Source organism: Danio rerio, chromosome 4 (assembly GCF_049306965.1).
Source record: "Danio rerio strain Tuebingen ecotype United States chromosome 4, GRCz12tu, whole genome shotgun sequence".
Lineage (NCBI taxonomy): Eukaryota > Metazoa > Chordata > Actinopteri > Cypriniformes > Danionidae > Danio > Danio rerio.
The window spans coordinates 75,269,287-75,295,080 of record NC_133179.1 but is presented as its reverse complement, the minus strand read 5'-3'; the positions used below and the strand labels follow the sequence as shown (position 1 = coordinate 75,295,080).

The following is a 25,794-nucleotide window of genomic DNA, read 5'->3' as shown; positions in this document are numbered from 1 at the left end:
CACGCTCCACCATGTACTCTGCCAGTGTTTTCAGCCAAAAATGAGAAAAGTTATTGTTGTGTAATCTGCGCCTTAATCTATTCTTATCCCACATAATGGATCTTAACTCAGGCCATAATCCGAGCCCTCCCTCAAGACAGAAGCTAACGTATGCTCACTATCTGCCCAATCAGATTACATACAAGGGTGAACTCGAAAAAGGGCGGAAATTGCTGAGTAAAACTAAATTACCAATACTGTAACCTTGTTACTTTTGACAGTAACTAATACTGTAACATTGTTACTTTTGACAGCAGCTAATACTGTAACGTCGTTACTTTTGACACCAGCTAATACTGTAACGTCGTTACTTTTGAAAGTAGCTAATACTGTAACAGCGTTACTTTTGACAGTAGCTAATACTGTAACGTCGTTACTTTTGACAGTAGCTAATACTGTAACAGCGTTACTTTTGACAGTAGCTAATACTGTAACGTCGTTACTTTTGACAGTAGCTAATACTGTAACGTCGTTACTTTTGACAGTAGCTAATACTGTAACGTCGTTACTTTTGACAGTAGCTAATACTGTATCATGAGTCTGATATCATGAGAGATTTTCCCGTCAGTGCTCTGACCGAGCAGCGCTGAAGTCACTGAAGGTGTGGATGTGGTTTTACTCTAAATGTGAGTTCTTCATATCTAAACGTTAAACACACTGATGAATGGTCAAAGTCTTACGCTCGTGTTCAGCTGATGGTTTCTCTTCAGTGTGAGTCTTCATGTGCTGTGTAAAGGTGCTGACATCACTGAAACTCTTCCCACACTGAGCGCAGACGTACGGCTTCTCCCCGGTGTGGCGTCTCATGTGGACATCGAGGCGTGCTTTATGACAGAAACCTCTTCCACACTGTGCGCATGTGTACGGCTTCTCTCCAGTGTGGACTCTCATGTGGACTCTCAGGGCTTGTTTATAAAAGAAACTCTTCCCACACTGAGCGCACGTGTACGGCTTTAACCCAGTGTGAGTTCTCATGTGTCTTTCAAAGTTGGGCTTTTGATTGAAACTCTTCCCACACTGTGCGCATGTGTACGGCTTCTCTCCTGTGTGGATTCTCATGTGGGCTTCCAGTGTGGCCTTATAACCGAAACTCTTCCCGCACTGTTGACAGGAGTACGGCTTCTCTCCAGTGTGAGTCCTCATGTGGGTGTCAAGTTTTCCCTTAAAGATGAAACTCTTCCCGCACTGTTGACAGGTGAAAGGCCTCTCTCTAGAGTGAGTTCTCCTGTGGACCTGCAGGCTTCGTTTTTGACTGAAACTCTTTCCACAATCACAACAGGTGAAAGTCCTGAAATCACCATGATGATCTTTCAGTTCGCTCAGCTCGTCACTCTCCACCTTCAGCACATCTAAAGAGAAGAAAGACAAACAGGTTAATCCCAGATAAAAGACACCAAAGACACGGTGGCTCAGTGGTTCGAGTTCCAGCTGGGTCAGTTGGTGTTTCTGTGTGGAGTTTGCATGTTCTCAATGTGTTAGTGTGGGTTTCCTCCAGGTGCTCCGGTTTCCCTCACAGTCCAAACACATGCGCTATAGGGGAACTGATGAACTATCCATAATCTGAGCCCTCCCTCAAGACAGAAGCTAACGTATGCTCACTATCTGCCCAATCAGATTACATATAAGGGTGAACTCGAAAACTAACTAACTAAATTAGCCTGCGTTTAATCCACAGCGTAAGTAAAGAGTGCAACAGGTGATGTCAGGTGACGGTACAACGGAAGTGGCCAGGCGGTCCGGTCTCCAATGAAATGTCCCTGTGCATGTTGAGCTCATTGCAGTTGAACTATTCAGGACAGATGGAGTGGATGAGCTGTGATGAGGACACTGTCGTCATACATCATGCTTATATTTACTCTACTTTTTAATTGAAACACCTTTATAAAGGATACCCGTTATTCATGCAGCTGCTTCAGTGTTCCTCAAGGTGTTTGTTCACATAAAATTGGTCCAATTTATTTTTAATGGGCAAATCACAGTGATCGCATTTACTCTAGAACTGGTTCAATGTACTGTACTGCTGGAGTGTAACGTAGACAATACAGATGTCTGTTCATTGTATTAGAAATAATACACTAAGAGCTGTTCAAATTAATACTACATCAGAAGTCAAGTAGACCCCATTCATTTCATTGTTGACTTTTTCTGAGTCTAACTGGTGCCCACTGCCCAAAGCCATACACCCAGCTACATCTATACATACAGCTACATCTATACACCCAGCTACATCTATACATACAGCTACATCTATACATACAGCTACATCTATACAGCTACATCTATACACCCAGCTACATCTATACATACAGCTACATCTATACATACAGCTACATCTATACAGCTACATCTATACACCCAGCTACATCTATACATACAGCCACATCTATACACCCAGCTACATCTATACATACAGCTACATCTATACATACAGCTACATCTATACAGCTACATCTATACACCCAGCTACATCTATACATACAGCCACATCTATACAGCTACATCTATGCATAGTTACATCTATACATACAGCTACATCTATACATACAGCTACATCTATACATACAGCTACATCTATACAGCTACATCTATGCATAGTTACATCTATACATACAGCTACATCTACACATACAGCTACATCTATACAGCTACATCTATACACCCAGCTACATCTATACATACAGCTACATCTATACATACAGCTACATCTATACAGCTACATCTATGCATAGTTACATCCATACATACAGCTACATCTATACATACAGCTACATCTATACAGCTATATCTATACAGCTACATCTATGCATAGTTACATCTAAACATACAGCTACATCTATGCATGCAGTTACATCTATACAGCTATATCTATACAGCTACATCTATACATAAAGCTCATTGTTGACTTTTTCTGAGTCTAACTGGCGCCCACTGCCCAAAGCCATACACCCAGCTACATCTATACACCCAGCTACATCTATACAGCTACATCTATACATACAGCTACATCTATACATACAGCTTCATCTATACAGCTACATCTATACATACAGCTACATCTATACAGCTACATCTATACATACAGCTACATCTATACAGCTACATCTATACATACAGCTACATCTATACAGCTACATCTATACATACAGCTACATCTATACAGCTACATCTATACAGCTACTTCTATACAGCTACATCTATACATACAGCTACATCTATACATACAGCTACATCTATACAGCTACATCTATACAGCTACTTCTATACAGCAACATCTATACATACAGCTACATCTATACATACAGCTACATCTATACAGCTACATCTATACATACAGCTACATCTATGCATGCAGTTACATCTATACAGCTATATCTATACAGCTACATCTATGCATAGTTACATCTATACATACAGCTACATCTATACATACAGCTACATCTATACATACAGCTACATCTATACATACAGCTACATCTATACAGCTACATCTATACATACAGCTACATCTATACAGCTACATCTATACATACAGCTACATCTATACAGCTACATCTATGCAAACAGTTACATCTATACAGCTACATCTATACAGCCACATCTATACAGCTACATCTATAAATACAGCTACATCTATACAGCTTCATCTATACATACAGCTACATCTATACAGCTACATCTATGCATACAGCTACATCTATACATACAGCTACATCTATACAGCTGCATCTATACAGCTAAATCTATACAGCTACATCTATACAGCTACATCTATACATACAGCTACATCTATACAGCTACATATACATTCAGCTACATCTATACATACAGCTACATCTATACATACAGCTACATCTATACATACAGCTACATCTATACATACAGCTACATCTATACATACAGCTACATCTATACATACAGCTACATCTATACATACAGCTACATCTATGCAAACAGTTACATCTATACAGCCACATCTATAAATACAGCTACATCTATACAGCTTCATCTATACATACAGCTACATCTATGCAAACAGTTACATCTATACAGCCACATCTATAAATACAGCTACATCTATACAGCTACATCTATGCATACAGCTACATCTATACATACAGCTACATCTATACAGCTACATCTATACAGCTGCATCTATACAGCTACATCTATACATACAGCTACATCTATACATACAGCTACATCTATACAGCTACATCTATACATTCAGCTACATCTATACAGCTAAATCTATACAGCTGCATCTATACAGCTACATCTATACATACAGCTACATCTATACAGCTACATCTATACATTCAGCTACATCTATACATACAGCTACATCTATACAGCTACATCTATACATTCAGCTACATCTATACATACAGCTACGTCTATACAGCTACATCTATTCAGCTATTTAGTTTGACACCTTTGCTGTAAACGTAATATATGTTTACAAATTATATATTAAATTACATTAAATAAACAAGAAACAGTGTTTTTCTGATCTAATTATTTCTAATTCAGAATTAATTTAGCTTGTTCTTTTTTAAACACATCTTTGAGAATGAAAGCCAACCTGTTATCTGCTCAGCATCTTCATGTTTGACTGTGAATGTGTCTTCAATCTTCAGGTCTTCACTCTCCTCTTTAATAAAGGCCATCTTTATAATAGTGGAGCTCAGTCGCTTCAGCAGGAGTTTCTCTGTCTGTTTAAGAGGAGAAGAATCAACACAAACAAGAAGAAATCAACACTAAACCTCTGTCTGTGTCTCAATCACTTCTCTAGCTCACTAGTCAGTTTGCACTGGAGGACACTCAATCACAGCTAATGAATCCCCTTATCAGACAGATAAACACACAGGACGTTCTCTCAACGTTTACGGTTTGCAAATGGATGAATTTCACAAGATATTTAATAATCTCGCCTTCATGAACATGCTGGCTCGTGAAAGCTCATCACTGATGTTTGTTTGTGATGTCAGAAAGACTCGGTGCTTCAGGGAATCACTTAATGATGTTTTAAAATACGCCATACAACTAACCCAGTAAAGTCTCTATTATCAAAGTGCACTGAAACGGAGGACGCCTGCAGTGTCTGTAAGGCAGATCAAGAGAGCCTTACTTGTTTATTTTCTGGATGTAAGGCTGTAAAGCAGTTTCTGGAAGCATCCAGCCAAATATACGTTTAAAATGACAAAACGTCTAATGAAAATAAAGTCTTGAATATATTAGCTGCGTCCCAAATCGCATACTTATGCACTATTCTACGCCATTTTGTAGTATAAATAGTGTGAGTAGTGTGTTCACACTGAAAACTCTAACAATAATCAGTGCACTTTAATTACCCGGATGATGCACTCATTCAGCCGCTAAAATGAAGTGTGTAATGATGGACACTTCACGCACTCAACGACCGCAGGTTACGTAGCGGAAGGGGCGGAGCTATCGGACGCACATGTTGAATAACTTTATTTATTTTGGATGGTGAAAGCAAAATTCTCCTATGAGAGTGATTATAGCGCCTCCCGATGGTGAATGCGGTTATACTCAGGGCAGGTATTATTTGATAATTCGGTCATTTATTTCACTGATTTGGCGACCGTCAAATCAGGGAAACGGGTTGAATTTCCGCTTAGTAAAAAAACATTAGTGTGCCATTTGGGACGCCACTACATACATATACTATCCTGCTGAGTGTGTAAGTGCATAAGTACATAGTGCATGAGTGCATAGTGTGCCATTTGGGACGCAGCTATTGCTAATCTCTTGATCTTGTTGGGAAATTTCTCATATCCTCTTTAGATCCAGGCTGTTTTTCTACAGGCATTTATTATTTCTCTTTGCTATTTGGGCTTGTTGGAACCTAATTAGAATAAAGATCTAAGCATCATGTTTTGGAGAATAATGATGTTCATATATGTGGACTCGGGCTCCCAATTTACATAAAACACTTTTTCCTGACTATTTTTATGCAAATATAACATCGATTTATTATTATTTTTTATTTGCATTAACTATAAGAGAGTAAAAACATTTTTTTTTCCCATTTTGGACAGTTGAAGTAGTGTTTAGGGTATTTGATATGCTGCAAAACAGTCGCAGGATGACACTGTGTGTCTGTAACAAGATATAAAGCATTTAAAGGCCCTAGCTCAGGCCCTAGCAGGATACACAAACAGAAGTTTGCTAATTATCTTCCGCGTTAACATTTTTTTGTGTTGATATTTTTATTTCTACTGTCAAATTGTTCATAAAGAAAAAAATCTGAGACATCTATCAATCATTACAGGAGTTCTTCTGATTCCCCTGTTAACTCTTAAACTGATTAGATGTAGAAATGCTGCACGTTACGCTGTGTGGACTTCACTTTTTTTATTTATTCAGCATCATTAGGTTCTTTTATGTTCATCTTTTATATTGGGTTGCTGTGTGCATGTTCCTGACGGTTTGAGCAATTAAAAAAATCACCTAATGAAGGATTTGATTCAATTCTCTATTGAGGTGAAGTTGGTAAAAACTAGAATGCTAAAAACTTCCGTTTACAGCGTGTACAACTGGTAATTTGCGCTCCGAAAATGGATTTCAATGACGTTTTTAATGGATAAAATTGTGCTACATTGCATTTGTGAAAAATGTTCTGTTTTGGTTTGATTTTCAGAAGATTTTTGGAGTACTGTTTCATTGTGAGTGTGGATTTAATTAATGACACCACAAAATTACAGTTTTTTATATATAGCAAAGGGGTAGTTACCCTCAAAATAAATATTAACCTGAAAATATTTTATTGAACATCAGAAAATACATTTTACATTTTTTTTTTCTCATTGATGTTGTACATAAATGTATTTATTACAGCTTTTACAACTTGTCTTTTTTTAAAGAATAAAATATATGTATAGAGTTTGCTTGTTTTGACACATTATCTAAAATATGTGGCTAAGAAATGCTTGAATTGGGCACGTAAAAATAAATCCACTGGTTATTACAGAAAATAATCAGTGTTTTACCCTGTGATACTCTGAAATTTCACTGATAATGCTCTTAAAAAGTTTTATTTGACGTGGTGAAACCTGCAGAAACCCTGTTTTTACCCAGACATTTTAAAAAAATACTTTAGAGCAGAAATCACAATACGGTGACAATATACTCTATCCAAGTTATCATACCGTCAGAATCTTATACCGGCCCATGCCTAACCATGGTAAACACTATAAGGAGTGTGTCACAAGCGGTCACTGAGTGAATGTGCCAATATTGAACCAACTTTACCTCAATTGTAATTAACCATGAGTAATGGTGTACTTTAATGGTCATTGGCTGCTAATATGATTTTGCTATTTATAATTATGATTATTTTTACTATTATAATTAATGAAAGTCTGAATGTGCGAATATTAAACCAATTTTACCTCAATATCTGCACGTAAGTTACTGTACTTACTGCGTCGACTCTTGTTCGATGAATTAACTAAAGACAAACGAAATGAGACGCACGGCTTTACACAAGACCACCAACAGCGTTAAATAGAGCTTGTCAGGGTTACATCCGATAGTAAATCCATTTAGAGAATCCTAGAAACTGAAGAACACAAACCTTCTTCAGCCGAGGCGCGCATAAACAATACAGCGCGGCGGCGGCGCTGCCTTATGACGTCACACCAAAATGAAAGTCATATGGAGGCACAACTCTGAAAATCAGAAACAAAATCTAAATCAACTAAACAGTCATTTATAAAATCAATTAAAATACTCAGGACTATGTGATATTTCAGTTTTTCTTTTTTTAAATATCTGCCTACCGTTCTGTGTTTGTCTGTCAGTATGGGCTGCAGTGTGGACTCGTGATGGAGGAATGTAATGTAAATGCAATATAACAAAGAGTGAAACATTTGAGGGGGTCTGAATCAATGTCTGAATACTTTCCGTACCCACTGTATACAACGAATCTAGATATATCCAGACAGCATCAAACAGAAAGACTAGATATTTCAATGAGTTTTTATTTTCGAAGATGAATTGAAGCAATCAACAAAAATAAAGAGCAGCCGAAAACTGAAATGCTGCACTCAGCATTTATTAACTCCCAAACTTTCTTCTGTTGAACACAAACAGAGAATACCTTGAACTATAGAGCTCAAAAGGACGCGAATAAACAATGAAATGACCTATGTAAGTTTCCAACATTGTTCAAAGTATCTGCTTTTGTCTTTAACTCTAGAAACTCAGAATGGTTTAGAGAAAGTGGAGGATAGAGTAAACAAAGGTATATCTTTGATAATGAACAACTTTTCCCAGTACTGGGTCGCAGCTAGAAAGGCCATCCGCTGTGCAAGACATACCCCGGAATAGTTGGCGGTTCATTCCGCTGTGGAGACCCCTGATAAATAAGGTATGAATAAATAAAAACCTGAATAAAGACAGTAGTGATTTCTAGATTAACTTTGACTTGTGTTTGATTTCAGACAATACAACAAACATTATTTAATGTCAGGATTTATAGCGTTTTAAATAAACACGTATTCCAATTTAGGTTCCTGCAATTTCAATAAAAGCGGGAGCAGTAAAGCATTTACCAGCGTGTAGTGTTGCCGTTCCTGTTCACAACACTGAAAAGACGTTTAGGGACTGAAGAAATCAAGTGATGAAGGGTTTCAGGTGTCATTTTGCCCCGTTCTTCCTGCAAACAAGTCTTAAGGTGGACAACAGTATTCAAAATGCGCCACACATTCTCTATTGGAGACAGGTCGGGACTGCAGGCAGGCCAGTCCAGTACCTGTATCCTCTTCCTCCAGAGCAGGACTTTGTATTGTTTTGAATTGTTGAAATATGCATGGGCGTAAAACTTTACACGATAAGAACAACTTCATAATTCAATAAGCGACGACAAATATTTAATTATAGATAAATAAATCATTTATTTTAATATTTGATGAATATGTTTACTTCGGAGAAGCTGAAGCCAGATTAATAATACATGGAGCAACTCCAAAAGTGTATCATCCTTTTAAAATTAATTAAATAAGAATAAGAGGGGGCGGCACGGTGGCTCAGTGGTTAGCATTTTGGCCTCACAGCAAGAAGATCGCTGGTTTCAGTCTGTAGGCTGGGTCAGTTGGCGTTTCGGTGTGGAGTTTGCAAGTTCTCCCTGTGTAGGCGTGTGTTTCCTCCTGTTTCACACATGCGCTATAGGGTAACTGATCAACTAAACTGGCCGTAGTGTATGAGTGTGTGTGTGAATGAATGTGTATGGGTGTTTCTCAGTACTGGGAAGGGCATGCGCTGTGTAAAGCATATGCTGGAACAGTTGGCGGTTCATTCCGCTGTGGCGAACCCTGATGAATAAAAGACTAAGCTGAAGGAAAATGAATGGATGGATAAGAGGATGTAGTGGGAAAACATCAAACAGATTGTTCATTCATTATTTTCTTTTAGGCTTAGTCCCTTTATTATTCAGGGGTCACCACAGCGGAATGAACCCCCAACTATTCCAGCACATGTTTCATGCAGCGTGTGCCCTCTTTCCCTCTATGTTAATCTCCCACAGGTCTGAACAGCTCCCCTGTATGAGTTCTCATCCGCATCTTCAGCTTCAGTGTTCTTGGAGGATCTGTCCAGTCCGCACAGGGCCGGTGCGTCCATAGAGGCGACCTAGGCGGCCGCCTAGGGCAGCAGAATAGAGAGGGCAGCGTCCCTGAAACTACCCTCGCCACCCGCGCCCTCATCTGCGTCTAGGGTGGCAGAATAGAGAGAGCGGCGTCCCCAAAACTACCCTCGCCCACAGTTATATCCGCGTCTAGGGTGGCAGAATATAAAGAGCGGCGTCCCCGAAACTACCCTCGCCACCCGCGCCCACAGTTATATCCGCGTCTAGGATGGCAGAATATTGAGAGCGGCATCCCCAAAACTACCCTCGCCACCCGCGCCCACAGTTACATCCGCGTCTAGCGCGGCAGAATAGAAAGGGCAGCGTCCCTGAAACTACCCTCACCACCTGCGCCTCAGTTATATCCGCATCTAGCGCGGCAGAATAGAGAGGGCGGCATCTCCGAAACTACCCTCGCCACCCCCGCCTCAGTTATATCCGCGTCTAGCACGGCAGAATAGAAAGGGCAGCGTCCCTAAAAACTACCCTCACCACCTGCACCTCAGTTATATCCGCATCTAGCGCGGCAGAATAGAGAGGGCAGCATCTCCGAAACTACCCTCGCCACCCCCGCCTCAGTTATATCCGCGTCTAGCGCTGCAGAATAGGAAGGGCAGCGTCCCTGAAACTACCCTCGCCACCTGCGCCTCAGTTATATCCGCGTCTAGCGCGGCAGAATAGGAAGGGCAGCGTCCCTGAAACTACCCTCGCCACCTGCGCCTCAGTTATATCCGCATCTAGCGCGGCAGAATAGAGAGGGAGGCATCTCCGAAACTACCCTCGCCACCCGCACCTCAGTTATATCCGCGTCTAGCGCGGCAGAATAGAGAGGGCGGCATCCCTGAAACTACCCTCGCCACCCGCGCCTCAGTTATATCCGCGTCTAGCGCGGCAGAATAGAAAGGGCAGCATCCCTGAAACTACCCTCGCCACCTGCGCCTCAGTTATATCCGCATCTAGCGCGGCAGAATAGAGAGGGAGGCATCTCCGAAACTACCCTCGCCACCCGCGCCTCAGTTATATCTGCGTCTAGGGTGGCAGAGTATTGAGAGTGGCGTCCCCGAAACTACCCTCTCCACCCGCACCCACAGTTATATCCACGTCTAGCGCGGCAAAATAGAGAGGGCGGCGTCCTCTAAACTACCCTCTCCACCCGCTCCTCAGTTATATCCGCATCTAGGACGGCAGAATAGACGCCTCCCCCGTTTTCACTTTAGGTTTGAGGGCGGCGTGACCGTCCTTTGCCTAGAGCGGCAGTTCAGCTTGCTCCGGCCCCGAGTCCGCAGCTGACGGGAGTCTGTAAACTGTGTCTCCTCCTGTGAGCGTTGAGGCTCATTTTATGACTGAAGCTCTTCCCACACTGATCGCATTTGCAGGGTTTCTGCTCCAAGTGAGTGTTGATGTGGTAGCTGAGGTTTACTTTGCAGTTGAAGCTCTTCCCACACTGACGGCACTTGAAGGGCTTCTCCCCGCTGTGGCTGCTCATGTGACACCCGAGTCTGAAGTTGGTTTTGAAGCTCTTCCAACACTGGCCGCATGGAAACAGCTTCTCTCCGGTGTGAACGCGCATGTGTGTGTTACGGCCGGTCACGTACGTGAACCTCTTACCGCAGAACGTGCAGGCGTACGGCTTCTCTCCGGTGTGGACCCTCATGTGGTTGTTGAGCTTCTGCTTCTTGCTGAAGCTCTTTCCGCACTCGGGGCAGCTGAAGGGCTTCTCTCCGCTGTGGATGTTCATGTGCTCTTTCAGGGTGATGTTCTGGATGAAGCTCTTCCCGCACTGAGGACAAGAGTACGGCTTTTCTCCGGTGTGGATCTTCAGGTGTCTTGTAAGATGTGCTTTCTGAGAGAAGCTGACCCCGCAGAGATGGCAGGTGTACGGCTTCTCTCCGGTGTGGACTCGCCTGTGTTTATCGAGGTGTCCTTTCTGAGTGAAACTCTTCCCGCACTGATCACACGTGTACGGCTTCTCTCCAGAATGGACCCTCAGGTGCCGCTTCAGGGCTGCGTTTTGAGTGAAACTGTTTCCACACTGTTGGCAGGTGTACGGCCGCTCTCCCCTGTGAACTCGCATGTGGATCTCAAGATCGGGTTTATGACTGAACGTCTTCTCACACGGACCGCAGGGGAATCCACCGTTAGGTTCGGCCATTAGAGTTCTTTCATGGTAATCGTTGCGTTTCCCATACCGATCTTTCTCTTCAGTTTCATTATTCTCCTCTTTAAACACCAGCTTATCTACAGAGAAGATTAAATGGAGATTAAGCCCAGTTTAAAGTCATCAACAGCAGACATGAAAGTATTTATGCATCAAAACCAATCATGTTAGAGCACACGTGTCAAACTCAGTTCCTGGAGCGCCGCTGCTCTGCACAGTTTAGTTCCAACCCTAATTAAACACAGCTGATCAGACTACTCGAGTCCTTCAGGCTTGTTTGAAACCTACAGGTAAGTGTGTTGAAGCAGCATTGGAACTAAACTCCAGGAGCTGAGTTTGACACCTCTGTGCTAGATCTTGTAAGCAAGTATGGAGTGCCTCAGGGTTCAGTATTGGGTCCCCTGCCTTTCTTGTGGCATTTTTGTTTCGCACACGCCACTTGCATTTTACATCATTTTGAAGTTTAGTTTTTACGTAGAAACAGCTACAGAAGAGTATTATTGGTGCTTCAATAAAAAACTAAATTGAATGACTTTCATTATTAAATGTTTAGAGCAGGGGTGCCTAATCCTGGAGGGCCGGGGTCCTGCAGATCAGCTGCAACTTGCTTTAATTCACCACACAGTTTCTAGGACACCAAATAAAGAGTTTGATTAGCTGGTTTATTCATTCATTCATTTTCTTGTCGGCTTAGTCCTTTTATTAATCCAGGGTCGCCACAGCGGAATGAACCGCCAACTTATCCAGCAAGTTTTTACGCAGCGGATGCCCTTCCTGGGAAACATCCACCCACACACTCATACACTACGGACAATTTAGACTACCCAATTCACCTGTACTGCATGTCTTTGGACTGTGGGGGAAACCGGAGCACACCCACGCGAAGGCAGGGAGAACATGCAAACTCCACACAGAAACGCCAACTGAGTCGAGGTTCGAAACCAGCGACCTTCTTGCTGTGAGGTGACAGCACTACCTACTACGCCACTGCCTCGCCCAAGTTCTCATAAGGTCACGAGTTAAATTGATAGGCTTGGGCATTGGGTGTACCTTCATGCGCTACGAGTCTCAAAGTAGATACAGTTTGAGTGCTGGGTTGAATGTAGTTACACTAATAGTCACTTCATGACTTGTGTAATCTTTCTCATAATGATGTCTGCAAAAAAGTACAGACATTTCTGTAAATACCTATAAACCTTAACTCCTGGTCAAGTATGTGGTAGCATATTGATAACTTGATTCTCTCTCATGGACCCCTTCTAGCGTGATTTGGGCTGAAGGGGTTAAAAGAGAAGATCAAACACAGTATCGGCTGTTATGTGAAACCTGCCATGCAAATTATATTAATGATGACCTTTAATGACATCCCAACCTTAACCTGTAGGGATTATTAAGGAGATGACACACCATTTGCAATTATAATAGCTTAAATCTCACATCGAACTTACTGACACCTTGCTTTGTGCACTGGTGGATGGTCATGTTGGAACAGGTAGAGACCCACCCAAAACTGATCCCACGAAGTTGGGATTGTTCAACATGTCTGGCACAAAGGTAAATTGACTATAAGCTGACATTTCTGGTCAAGAGCACATCGAGGACAGAGGTGGAGCAAGGTGCACAATTGAGATAGCCAGAGGGAGAGTTAAGAGCCAAGATGGAGTCCTTAGCTCAGGGACTGAAGGTAGAATGACTAGACAGAGCTAGCAAACCCAAACCGGCAGATATAAACAGCTGAAGCTGAGGTGAGGAACAGACAGTGACCAGTAAAGGAGTAAGGGTGGACAGAATGAATCCAATACTATACTATCAAAACAGAGGGACTAAATACATAAGGGATAATAGGGATGGGAGTCCCCACACCACAATACTACTACTGTATTTTCACTGGCGTTCCTCTATTAATACTCTATAGAAGGCAAAATATGTTTAATAAGGTGATGAGTTCTTCTCGTTTTGGCCATGTTTAACGATATAGCTAGCCTATATATTGCTTTAGGCTGGATTTCGTCCTCAACAGTGATGGACGTCTGTAAGACTTCCTGTTTGTGGAGGACCCGTTGAGCAGGACATAACGCACACCAGTGTTCTGTGGAGCTAATAAACTGTTCATGGAGAGATGCAACAAGTCGGCCTGTCTTACATTTTGCTTTTAGTATAGTTGTGCGCTTGTTTGAGTTTATTAGGTGGAGCTTGCGAACGGCTTGCCCGGATTGGATGATGCAGGTGACATCATTGGGAGCCCCTGTATTTAAGCTTGACACCAATAGTGGCTCTCTCTCTCACTCACTAGCTGTGTTTCCATCCAAAAATGCGAACTAAATTTATGCGCAAACTGTATTATCGCATGAAAGAAGTGTAAATAAAGCAGCGTTTCCATCCGACGAGTCAAAGCAAACAAAATCGACACTTCTTGATTAACTGGTGCCAAATATCAACAGTAAAACTGCAGTAGGAGAAGCTGCTTCAATCTTTTCTTTATTTAATAGGTGACTTGCGCCTTAGAACGCAATCCTGACATGCAGGGAACGCTCGGTGGTGTTTGAAGGTGTCAGACGCGGAGCACAGACGCTCTGGAGGTCATTAATTATATAATAACACTAGTACTGAAATGGTTTTGGTGTTTTAGAATGAATAAAAAAACAGTTCAGATGTTCTACAGTGGGCTCAACCTGCTGGTTTGTCCATTCACACACATTTTCATCATCACGTGATCTCTTGTAACAGAATCACATGACCTGTTTTAATGCGCATGCTGGAATTTGTGCGATAAAAGTCTTTGTGTCACAGTTTGTGCGCATCTTTTCTTATCGAATAAAAAGTTTATCCTACTCAGTTATGCGCATCATGGCGTTTCCTTCAATCGTTTTTAAATGCGCATATCCAAAATGCACAAAAAAATAATAAAATCGGTGGATGGAAACATAGCTACTGTCTGGCTGGCGGTGCTCCACGCGTGCCAGGATCGCTCTGCTATCGCTTTTTTTTTTTTTTTTTTTGATTCTCTAACATTCGCAATGTGTTAACTATTTTGCTTAGTTTGTTTATTTGTTTATTTTGACACTCGTTTATTTCTGTTGCTGGTAGTGGATATTAGCTTTTCATAGTCACGTTTAGTTATTTATTTAGTACATCAAGGGACGCAATGGCCCGAGAGATTGACCTGTGTTTATTTTTATCACAGGAGCTAGGTAAGACCTCTCCTGGAAGAGCTGTAGTCAGGGAACACTTGTTGTTTAGCTGTCCTGCCTGTCTACTGTTATTATTTAATAATTAGTGTTTTGTCTTGTAGCGTTGATTTAATAGAGATTAAATACAGAAGTCAGCATTATTCGCCCCCCCTGTTTGAATTTTTTATTTAGCTTAAAGGGGCTAATAATATTGACCTTAAAATTGTGTTTAAACAATTAAAAACTGGTTTATTCTAGCCAAAATAAAATAAATAAGACTTTCTCTAGAAGAACAAACAATATTAAACATACTGTGAACATTATCTTGCTCTGTTAAACATTATTTGGGAAATATTTAAAAACGACGTGAATAATTCTGACGTCAACCGTATATTATGATATTATGATTACATTAATAGAATCAGTTTAATATTTTGGCCCTTGACACGGACATTCAACACAACAACAAAATACAGGATCATTTAACTCAGTAGCTTAAAGTATTAGACTTGGCTCCTTAAATTAGTGTGACTGATTTATTGTGTTTACATAAGAAAACAATGTTAATCTGGGCACTGAGAAGAATAGAGTTATAAGGTAACTTCAAGTATTCAAGCTTCATATAAAAAGCCAGAAACTAAGCTTTTATTTGGCACTGCACCTCTTCCTGTCACGGCTTTGCAATCAAAAATATGATTATAATGGAAGTCAATGGGGCAAAAACAGCCACCAACATCACCAAAGGGTAGTAAATTTGCCCATTTTTGAGTGTGTTGTTAAGTTTTTGGATATTTTCAAAGCATTTTCTCAAAATATGTGTCAAAATAAGATTGTCACCAAAAATTCATTACATTTTCTGAAACGCATGGAAAGTTGTGGGCAAATTAAGAGTCAAAATCAGCCAAGAGTGGATGAAAACGACCCAACAGCACACAAGGGGTGAAATTAAAACAAAAATAAACATACTTACACTAAATAATCATTATGTAGACTGAATGAAAACTAACCAGTGAGCTCCTCAGGTTCCTCTTTCTTCAATGTGAACACTTCTTCAATCTTCAGGTCTTCACTCTCCTCTTTAATAAAGGCCATCTTTATAATAGTGGAGCTCAGTCGCTTCAGCAGGAGTTTCTCTGTCTGTTTAAGAGGAGAAGAATCAACACAAACAAGAAGAAATCAACACTAAACCTCTGTCTGTGTCTCAATCACCTCTCTAGCTCACTAGTCAGTGCACTGGAGAATCAGTCAGTCACAGTTAATGAAGCACAGCCCCTGAACAGACAAATAAAAACACTGAAGAGAATATGAATACAAACTGTACTGGCATTTATTCATTTGAACAATATATTTAATTACACTTAGTTCTTCATCTACACCAGTGATTCGGTGAATCATTTAGCGAAGCATTTGATTCAATTGACTCGTAGTATTTTGAAGCTGAATTCATGTTTCTGATGATCTCACTGACGACACAGGAGCGAAATAAGACGCGGGGTTTCACAAAATAACAGTCAGCACTTTTGCATAAAGCATTGCTGTGTAATATTCCACAGAAAAAGCAGTTTTGAAAGTATTAGATACCTAAGAACACCACCTTTCCTCAGCAAACGGAGCAGGGCAGTCTGCGCTGGTCTGTGACGTCATTCACCAAAATAAAAGTCTTGTCTGAAAAACGCCAAAAACACATAACATTTAAACTCAATAGGGTTAATAAATCGATCAAATTTAAAACTAAATCTTGACGGATTTTTATTTACATACACCTGTGTTGTCTTTGACAAAACTGTTGGAATTCAATTTATACTTAAACTAATGTAAACAAGTAGCATAATGCATGTTCCCTCATACATGTTTTTGAACAATGATTCAATACGCAATATTCATCTATAAATAAGACACATAGCAAACTAAACTAAACTGAATGTGTACGTACTGAATTTATTTAACTCACCAAACCAGCATACTCGTCTGCTCTTAAGCCTCATTCGCAGTATTAGCGATCTTGTTGCTGCCTTTCATCCTTTGTGGCGATTAAGTCGCTAGTTGGTGTTCATGTATAATGTTAACCGTCAGCAGATGAGTTTTCCTTCACTGTAAATACACATTGTGGAGGCAAAACACTAAATACACAGGTAATTAGTATATACCTACCTGTGTTGCATAGCTTGGCTCACAATATACTGACACTGATGAAAATATGGAGGTGTTTATTTCTGTTTTACGTGCACACTAAAGTATCCTCATAGCTTAATAGCATTAAGATTGAACCACTGAAAACATACGGTGTGTTTTGACATGTTTTGTGATATTCTTCTGGGTTTTGAACGTCTCTGGGCCCCTGCTGCCTATGGAAGAAACTCAGATTTCACCTTAAATATCTTCATTTGTGTTCAGATGTATGAAGTTCTCAAGGGTTTGAAATGATTCGAGGGCGAGTAACTAATTATATCATCATGTTGAATTATAGCTTTTAATTTCACTGCAATTATTCAATGACTAACTTTCATGTTCATACGTGTGTGTGTGTGTGTGTGTGTGTGTGTGTGTGTGTGCATAAAACACATACAGATGTATAACTTTATATTATATCTTTATTTATATTGAAGCTATAGATATATCATTAAGGATGGGGAAAGAGTTGATTAAGTAAATGACAAGGGCATGCCATAATTTGTAAAACCAGTTCTTGAATGACAAACTTTAGAAGAGGGGTGCTGGAGGGCCGGTGTCCTGCATAGTTTAGCTCCAACTTCCTTCAACACACCTGCCTGGAAGTTTAAGTATACCTACAAAGAGCTTGATTAGCTGGTTCAGGTGTGTTTAATTGGGGTTGGAACTAAAATATGCAAGACAGGACCGAGTTAAGACATCCCTGCTTTAGACAGTCAAATGCATACACAGGCTGCAAGCAGGATGAACATAAACAGAAGGTTTTCTTTTATAGTCACCGACTATCCTCAAAACAGCATTAAAGAGAAGCCCAGACGAGCTAGAATTCCTCAGATCTTTGGTGTAAGCCTCAAGTTTTTCTAGAAAGTGGTCATTTGACTGAACCACACGTGGACTGAGGGCACTTGAGCAATTGATCACAATAAAACTAGACAATTTCCAGACTAATACGTGCAGAAATTCAATAAAATACACTTTTTTTAAATCACAATCAAGCCTTTGGAGGCAGTACAAAATTTCCAATTTTGTCTTTCTTATAATGTCTGAGTATCTTGTGTGAATTTCTTTCCAAAAAGCTTAGATTGTAATCACAGTCTCAAAATATGTGCACCGCCGTGCCAACCTCTGCTTTACAATAGAAGCATACCTAGAAGAATTTGAAAAAGTTAAACTGGGGTTAAATAAGTCTGACTTAAATACGTAGATGCATATATTATTTTACCATGAAGTAAAATGTAAGTTCTTTTAGAGAAAACACTTTAAGAGACCGATAACCAGTCCACACATTTCGCATTATATATATATTCTTATATTTATTTATATATATATTCTTATATATATATATTTTCTTTTTTTTTTTTTTTAGAAAACTGATATTGCAGCAGAGGACTCTTATTTTGAACTGAGGATTATTTCACAAGCTCAGATTTGTTTGATCAATTGATAGAAAGGGTTAAATATTTTGTAAAATCGCGTTGTTAAAGGTGTTGTCGCAGACTTCAAATGCAACCCATTTCAGCAACTGACGTCATGATCATGGTGTGAGACAGAGAAGAACAACTGCAGAAAGAATACACACGTGAAAAAACAAGACTGAGATTAAACACACACCATGACAGAACTGGACTGTGACATAGACCTAATACAAAGAGCTGCTTCCTGACACTTCCCAAAAAGAAAAACAAAATCCCAGGTGGGAGATGGAGCAGAGGCGGGCAAAGAGGGATGAATGGAGGACCTAGGCCATGGAGCAAATTTGGGCATGGGGCGTAGAGATTTAGTGGACCAGGAGCAAGTTTCAGTGGACCTGGAACATGGAGCAGAGGCGGACCTGTAGCATAGAGATGTAGTGGCCCTGGAACCTGAAGCAGACCTGGGCTTGGTAGGTCAGGCCACTCAGAAACCATGACAGGGAGACAATCAAAACAGAAGGCCCTCTAGACCAGGGGTCACCAATCCTGGTCCTGGAGGGCCGGTGTCCCTGCAGGGTTTAGCTCCAACTTGCCTCAACATACCTGCCTGGGTGATTCAAGTATACCTAGTAAGACCTTGATAAGCTGGTTCAGGTGTGTTTGATTAGGGTTGGAGCTAAAATCTGCAGGACACCGGCCCTCCAGGAACAGGTTTGATGACCCCTGCTCTAGACAGACTGGTGGAGCCATCTTGGGAGTTGGTGGCTGACTCTGGCGGTGACCATCTCAAGCAGGGATGCCCAATCCTGTTCCTGGAGATCTACCTTCCCCCAGAGTTCAGCTGCAACCTTCATCAAACACATCTGACTTTAAATACCAAGTGCTCCTTCAGGTCCTACTTATTTAGTTTAACTACGTTTGATCAGTGTTGGAGCTGAACTCTGCAGGAAGGTAAATCTCCAGGAACAGGATTGGGCACCTCAGATCTTTAGAGTTGGGAGCTAACTTATCTATGTAACTGGCGAGTCTCCCTGCCGTCTGTGTTTGCCGGTCACAGCAAAAAGTATTTAAGGGAATTCTCCTCCTGTCCAACAGTAAAAGCCAAGCTGAAAATGTCAAAATCTTTGCGCAGTGACCCATGAAGACCATCATGAGTGAAGGCTGCTTTTAAATATTTGTTTAGCCCATAACAAAAGAAGTCAATGATCGCATATCTGATAAATCAGTCGCGAGCAATGCCCAAATAATCCTGTATGCAGAGAGATGCTTATCCTGATGATTCCAGATGATGTGCACTGCAGGAACCAAATTTTGGGTAGCCAGCATTTGATGTCAGCCATGAATGGGGCATGATGCCAGGAGTGAGGTCCAAATGAAGCTTGATTACTAGAATAATCTAGCTGGCAGGCAAAAACAGCCAAGGGGTAATCCAAAAAGTATTCCAATATATAAGTCAGGGTCAGGGCAGGCAGAAAACAAGCATGAATCCAATACAGTCCAATAGCAGAAACACGACAGGGCAAAAACACAAGTTCTAAGTTCCTGGAAAACATCTTGAAATTCTATGTACTCCACACAGGTGAGATGGCCTGATCATCCACCTGTTGGTGACAATCTTTTACTCTCCATTTGCACCAGACACCTTTTTATTAGCACCTCTTGGAAACACTTTGCAATTCTTAGTGTACTCCACACAAGTAAATGGGCTTGAATATATGTAAATGTGAAACCAAACTCTCAAATCAGTTTGTAACATTAAAACAATACTGTGCGATGAGTGTTGAAGCAAGTTGGAGCTAAACTCAGCAGGGCATCGGCGCTCCAAGACCAAGTTTGGACACCCCTGTAAGTCTCTAGTAGGTCTTGTGGGCACTCCTGATTTCTTGACGTTCAAACAATAATCACATTTATGAGTGGATCATTGTTCATGCCAGTCTCATGTTTGTTGAGTGTGGATGGTTTCTCTTCGGTGTGAAATTTCATGTGACTTGTAAGGTGTCCTGTTTGACGGAAGCTCTTTCCACACAGCGTGCAGCTATACGGCTTCTCTCCGGTGTGACGCCTCATGTGGACATCAAGTTCTTGTTTTTGACGAAAACTCTTTCCACACTGCGCGCAAACGTAAGGCTTCTCTCCAGTGTGGACTCTCATGTGGACATTAAGGTTTTGTTTATGACTGAAACTCTTTCCGCACTCTTGGCAGGTGTAAGGCTTCTCTCCGGTGTGAGTTCTCATGTGTCTTTCGAGGTTTGCCTTTTGGATGAAACTCTTTCCGCAGAGCGTGCATGTGTAAGGCTTCTCTCCGGTGTGGGTTCTCATGTGGGCTTCAAGCTTTGGTTTATTACTGAAACTCTTACCACACTGTGGACAGGGAAAAGGTTTTTCTTCGTTGTGATATTTTATGTGGTCTTTCAGGTCTTGTTTTCGACTGAAACTCTTTCCACAGTCTTGGCAGACGAACGGTTTCTCTCCACTGTGAGTTCTTATGTGTCTGTCAAGGTTTGGCCTTTGAATGAAACTCTTCCCACACTGTGTGCAGGTATAAGGCCTCTCTCCGGTGTGGACTCTCATGTGGACTTCATGTTTTATCTTATGCCTGAAACTCTTTCCACATTGTTCACAGGTGTAAAGCTTTTCTCCATTGTGAATGCTTCTGTGATTTTTAAGGTCCTGTTTTTGACTGAAACTCGTTCCACATTGTTGACAGGTAAAATGCCTTTCTCCCATGTGTATTCTTCGGTGGACTTCAAGGTTCGGCTTCCGACTGAAACTCTTCCCACAGTCTTGGCAGCTGAAAGGCTTTTCACCAGTGTGAGTTCTTAAGTGTCGTTCAAGGTTTGGCTTTTGAATGAAACTCTTCCCACAGACGGTGCATGTATAAGGCTTTTCTCCGGTGTGAATCCTCAAGTGGGCTTCAAGTTTTGGTTTATGACTGAAACTCTTTCCACAATACTGACAGGTCAAAAGTCTATCTCCAGTGTGAAATCTGATGTGTCTTTTCAGCTCCTGTTTTTGACTGAAACTCTTCCCACATTCAGGGCAGATAAAAGGCTTCTCTCCAGTGTGAACTATCCTGTGAGCGTCAAGTTTTTGTTTCTGATTAAAACTCTTTCCACAAAGTTGACAGGTAAAGGGCTTTTCCCCTGTGTGAATTCTCCTGTGGATTTCAAGGTTCAGTTTTCGGCTGAAACACTTCCCGCAGTCACAACAGGCGAAAAAACGGTTAGATTTGGTTTTCTGAATCTCTTCCATGTTTGCAAAACTTGTCGTGAAATCATAGTGTTGCTCATATTGATCTTCGTCATCTTTCAATTCATTCAGTTCATCACTCTCCACCTTCACCACCAGCACATCTGAAGTGAAAAACAAACATAAACACGTTTAGCTCAGTGTAAAGCAGAAGTGTCAAACTCAGTTCCTGGAGGGGCACAGTCTTGAAGAGTTTAGTTCCAACCCTGCTTCAACACACTCACCATTCGGTTTCAAACAAGCTTCAATTAGTTAGATCAGGTGTGTTTAATAAGGGTTAAAGCTAACTGTGCAGAGCTCCGGCCCTCCAGAAAATGAGTTTGACACCTGTGGTTTAAAGGCACAAAACAACAGACATGAAATTTAAAAAGAAATCCAAAAGCAGTTAAACTAACAACAAGCTTGGCAGATCTTATAAGCATGAAGTCACTGAAAGATGCATGTCCTGTAATCTCAAATCCAACCAATATAAAGTGTTGCTCATTACTACACTCCTAAGCTTGTTAGCAAACTCCTTATCATTTTGAGGAGGTTCTCAATTCCGGTCCTTGCCCACATTTTGTATGTTCTCCTTACTTAACACACCTAAATCAGACCCTCAACTGATCCATTAACTGATCCTTGCGAGTCAAATAAGGCAGGGAAGTCCTGAGGACTGGAATTGAGAAACAAGGAATCAACCAAAGAACACTTGGCTTATTAAAGAGCAGGGGTCAGCTTGGTAACGGTGACAAGTGCAGGCAGGGTTTAGAGCAGCGGTCACCAATCTCATTCCTGGAGGTCCAGTGCCCTGCAGGGTTTAGCTCCAACTTGCCTCAACACACCTGCCTGGGGGTTTCAAGTACACCTAGGAAGACCTTGATTAGCTTGTTCAGGTGTGTCTGACTAGGGTTGGAGCTAAAATCTGTAGGACTCCAAGAACAAGTTTGGTGATCCCTGGTTTAGAGCATAGGTCTCAAACTCAGCAAGCTATGCACGGTTTTGATCCAAACCTAATCAAACAGCTGATCCAACTAATCAAAGTGTTCAAGACTATTATGGACTATTAAGCAGGTATGAGTTGGAGGTGGTTGGAGATAAACTATGTAGAGCTTCGGCCCTCCAGGAAATGAGTTTGAGACTGTTGGTTTAGAGCTTTGGTGTAAAACTGGCTTTATAGTTCCACCTTTTGCATTCCGCCATGAAAACGTCTGATTTGCTGGAATGTTCCACAATCTGAAATATTGTAATGACTTCTTTTATTCTCTTTTCAGTAAAACTGCTTTGAGACAAACTACATTGTAATGCTGTGTTCACACCAGACGCAGAACGCGCGGATAAATCATGCTATTCGCGCGTAAATTGCCGTGTGAACATTTGAGTTTACTCACTTCATTCGCGCGTCAAACCCCGCTTCATTCGTGCGTCAAATTCACTTCAAAATAGACCCCGATTCGCGTGATGGGCAGGGCCTCTGTCTGCCCGGTGACTCTAGCTTCATAGCTAAACGGCTAACATGGATTTTATTAAGAAAATAACAGTGTTTATGTGCTTTATGAAGACCGAAAAACAGCGTTGATACGTTTAGGATCCTGTCTGAGTCCACTACATGCTTTCAGGGGTGCATCCAGCTCTGCGAGCTCATAAACTCCTCCAGAAACTGAACCTGGATGACGGAGGCTTTTAGCAGTGCTTCTGACTGAGCCAAGCCCAGTTTGATGACTTGTTGTCGGTATCGTCTGGCGGATTTCCCCTGGGACACCATCAACAGGTTCTAAGTCACAATCACGCCCCCACAAGAGCAAGCTTCTGATTGGTTAAAGTGGCGTGAATGTCCGCTGAAGTTCAGATTTTCGAACTCGAGAGATTCGCGCGAAACGCTTGTTAAGCGCATCAAATGTGCAAACCGCTCAATTCGCCCCACGCCAATCGCGCTATTCGCACCGTGCCATTCGCGCGTATCGCGCCGCAGGATGTCTATTCACACGTTTGCATTGACTTATCATGTAAATCACTCACGCTTGATGCGCGTTCTGCATCTGGTGTGAACGCAGCATAAAAGCACTATGGATAAGAAATTAGTTAAACTGAACTGGATTGTTAGCAACATACTCCTCATAATCCTCCTGGATATACATTTTCCCATAATATTTATGGTACACTACAGAACGGCACACTTGCAAGCTAAATAAAATGAATTAAAGTAAAAGTTATTAAAATGTTACCAATAATTCAGTGAAAATTTGTTTAATCAAGTAATATGTAAGACTCTTTCATGAAAAAGCCAAAAAACACCAGGACAGGCTTATGTATTTAAACGCCGTTATCAAACTAGGCATTTGTTTGTTGTGAATAAGCGCCATCTAGTGGTGTTTCTGTCATTAATTACTCGACAGATTAATCAAAATTAAAACAGGCATTAGTGGCAACCCTAATAATCATTCATTCATTTTCTTGTCTGCTTAGTCCCTTTATTAATCCGGGGTCGCCACAGCGGAATGAACCACCAACTTATCCAGCAAGTTTTTACGCAGAGGATGCCCTTCCAGCCGCAACCCATCTCTGGGAAACATCCACAAACACGCTCATACACTACGGTCAATTTAGCCTACCCAATTCACCTGTACCGCATGTCTTTGGACTGTGGGGGAAACCGGAGCACCCGGAGGAAACCCACGCGAACGCAGGGAGAACATGCAAACTCCACATAGAAACGCCAACTGAGCCGAGGATCGAACCAGCGACCTTCTTGCTGTGAGGCGACAGCACTACCTACTGCGCCACTGCCTTGCCCAACCCTAATAATCAAATAATTATAGTAATATTATAGTTTATTAACTATAGTTATTACAATGATGTGCTTAATCAACATACATTGCTTTAATGTGTTGACGTGAGATATTGGCTACAATAATATTGGAAAAATAAGTTGAGCTCTGATTTCAAGTATCATGACAGGTATATGTTAAAACAACACGTCTTCAGCTGTGTGTATTTGTAGTTTTCTCAATAAAGTGCGACTCAGTATGAGGTTAGAAAATCCTACAAAATCAGCTTATGATCACACATTAACAGCTGAGCTTCATGAATAATGTCAAAGCCAAAACTATCATGTCTGTCTACATGAGCTTCCATGTGCAGAAAAGTCACTTTACTGAGGCGCTCATATGACATTCTCCAACAACACCCTTCATTAGTGTCGATCTGTAGCTGTGAGAATGAAAGCCAACCTGTTTGCTGCTCAGCATCTTCATGTTTGACTGTGAATGTGTCTTCAATCTTCAGGTCTTCACTCTCCTCTTTAATAAAGGCCATCTTTATAATAGTGGAGCTCAGTCGCTTCAGCAGGAGTTTCTCTGTCTGTTTAAGAGGAGAAGAATCAACACAAACAAAAAGAAATCAACACTAAACCTCTGTCTGTGTCTCAATCACTTCTCTAGTGCACTAGTCAGTGCACTGGAGGAGAATCACTCACAGAAGCACACAATGATCAGACAAAAAACTGAAAACAATAGAAACAAACTATACAGGAAGTTGGTATTTTAGCATTTATGCTATGATTTGTACAATAAATTTTATCAATTCATTTCATTAACACGCAGATTTGTAACAGTTTAGCACTAATGTTTGTGTTTGTTGTTCATTTTAGACCTGACGTCGGAGTTCGGCGATTCAGTGAATCATTTATCGCAGCATTTGATTCAATTGACTCGTAGTTTCTACAAGCTCCTTTTCGTCTACTTACTGTGATATTTCTCGTTTGATGAACTGATTGGCGATACTGGAAGCGAAATGAGCCGCAGATGTTCACAAATCAACCTTTAGTAATGTTGAATAAAGCGTAACAATGCCATACTTCATAATAAAACCATGTTTTGATGATTAGATACCTAAAAACACAACATCCTCAGCCGAGCCACACAGGACGCACTGCTGCGTTATGACGTCATGTCGGCCTACCAAATTAAA

General features: G+C 41.2%; 2 protein-coding genes across 4 annotated transcripts in view; both read right to left on the bottom strand.

Moving 5' to 3' along the window:
* LOC137487271 (uncharacterized) overlaps window positions 1-25,794 on the bottom strand; it is a 98,951-nt gene that overhangs the window by 11,602 nt on the left and 61,555 nt on the right. Inside the window, exons 1-4 of one of the 3 annotated variants that reach the window (XM_073948440.1) lie at window positions 7,640-7,668; window positions 7,487-7,513; window positions 4,622-4,751; window positions 720-1,388 (exon numbers count right to left, since the gene is read on the bottom strand). In XM_073948440.1, coding sequence (XP_073804541.1) covers window positions 720-1,388; window positions 4,622-4,706 — 754 coding nt within the window. In that variant the 5' untranslated portion in view covers window positions 4,707-4,751; window positions 7,487-7,513; window positions 7,640-7,668. Of the gene's footprint in view, window positions 1-719; window positions 1,389-4,621; window positions 4,752-7,486; window positions 7,514-7,639; window positions 7,669-25,794 lie in introns of those variants that run through there. The other 2 variants (XM_068220569.2, XM_073948441.1) reach the window with 2 other exon arrangements.
* On the bottom strand, window positions 8,446-25,756 carry LOC137487275 (uncharacterized). Its single transcript, XM_073946778.1, has 5 exons — window positions 25,571-25,756; window positions 25,056-25,185; window positions 20,494-21,950; window positions 16,024-16,189; window positions 8,446-11,926 (listed from the first exon to the last, which is right to left on the bottom strand). The coding sequence occupies exons 2-5, from the start codon at window positions 25,138-25,140 to the stop codon at window positions 10,947-10,949; spliced, it is 2,688 nt and encodes an 895-aa protein (XP_073802879.1). The 5' UTR covers window positions 25,141-25,185; window positions 25,571-25,756; the 3' UTR covers window positions 8,446-10,946.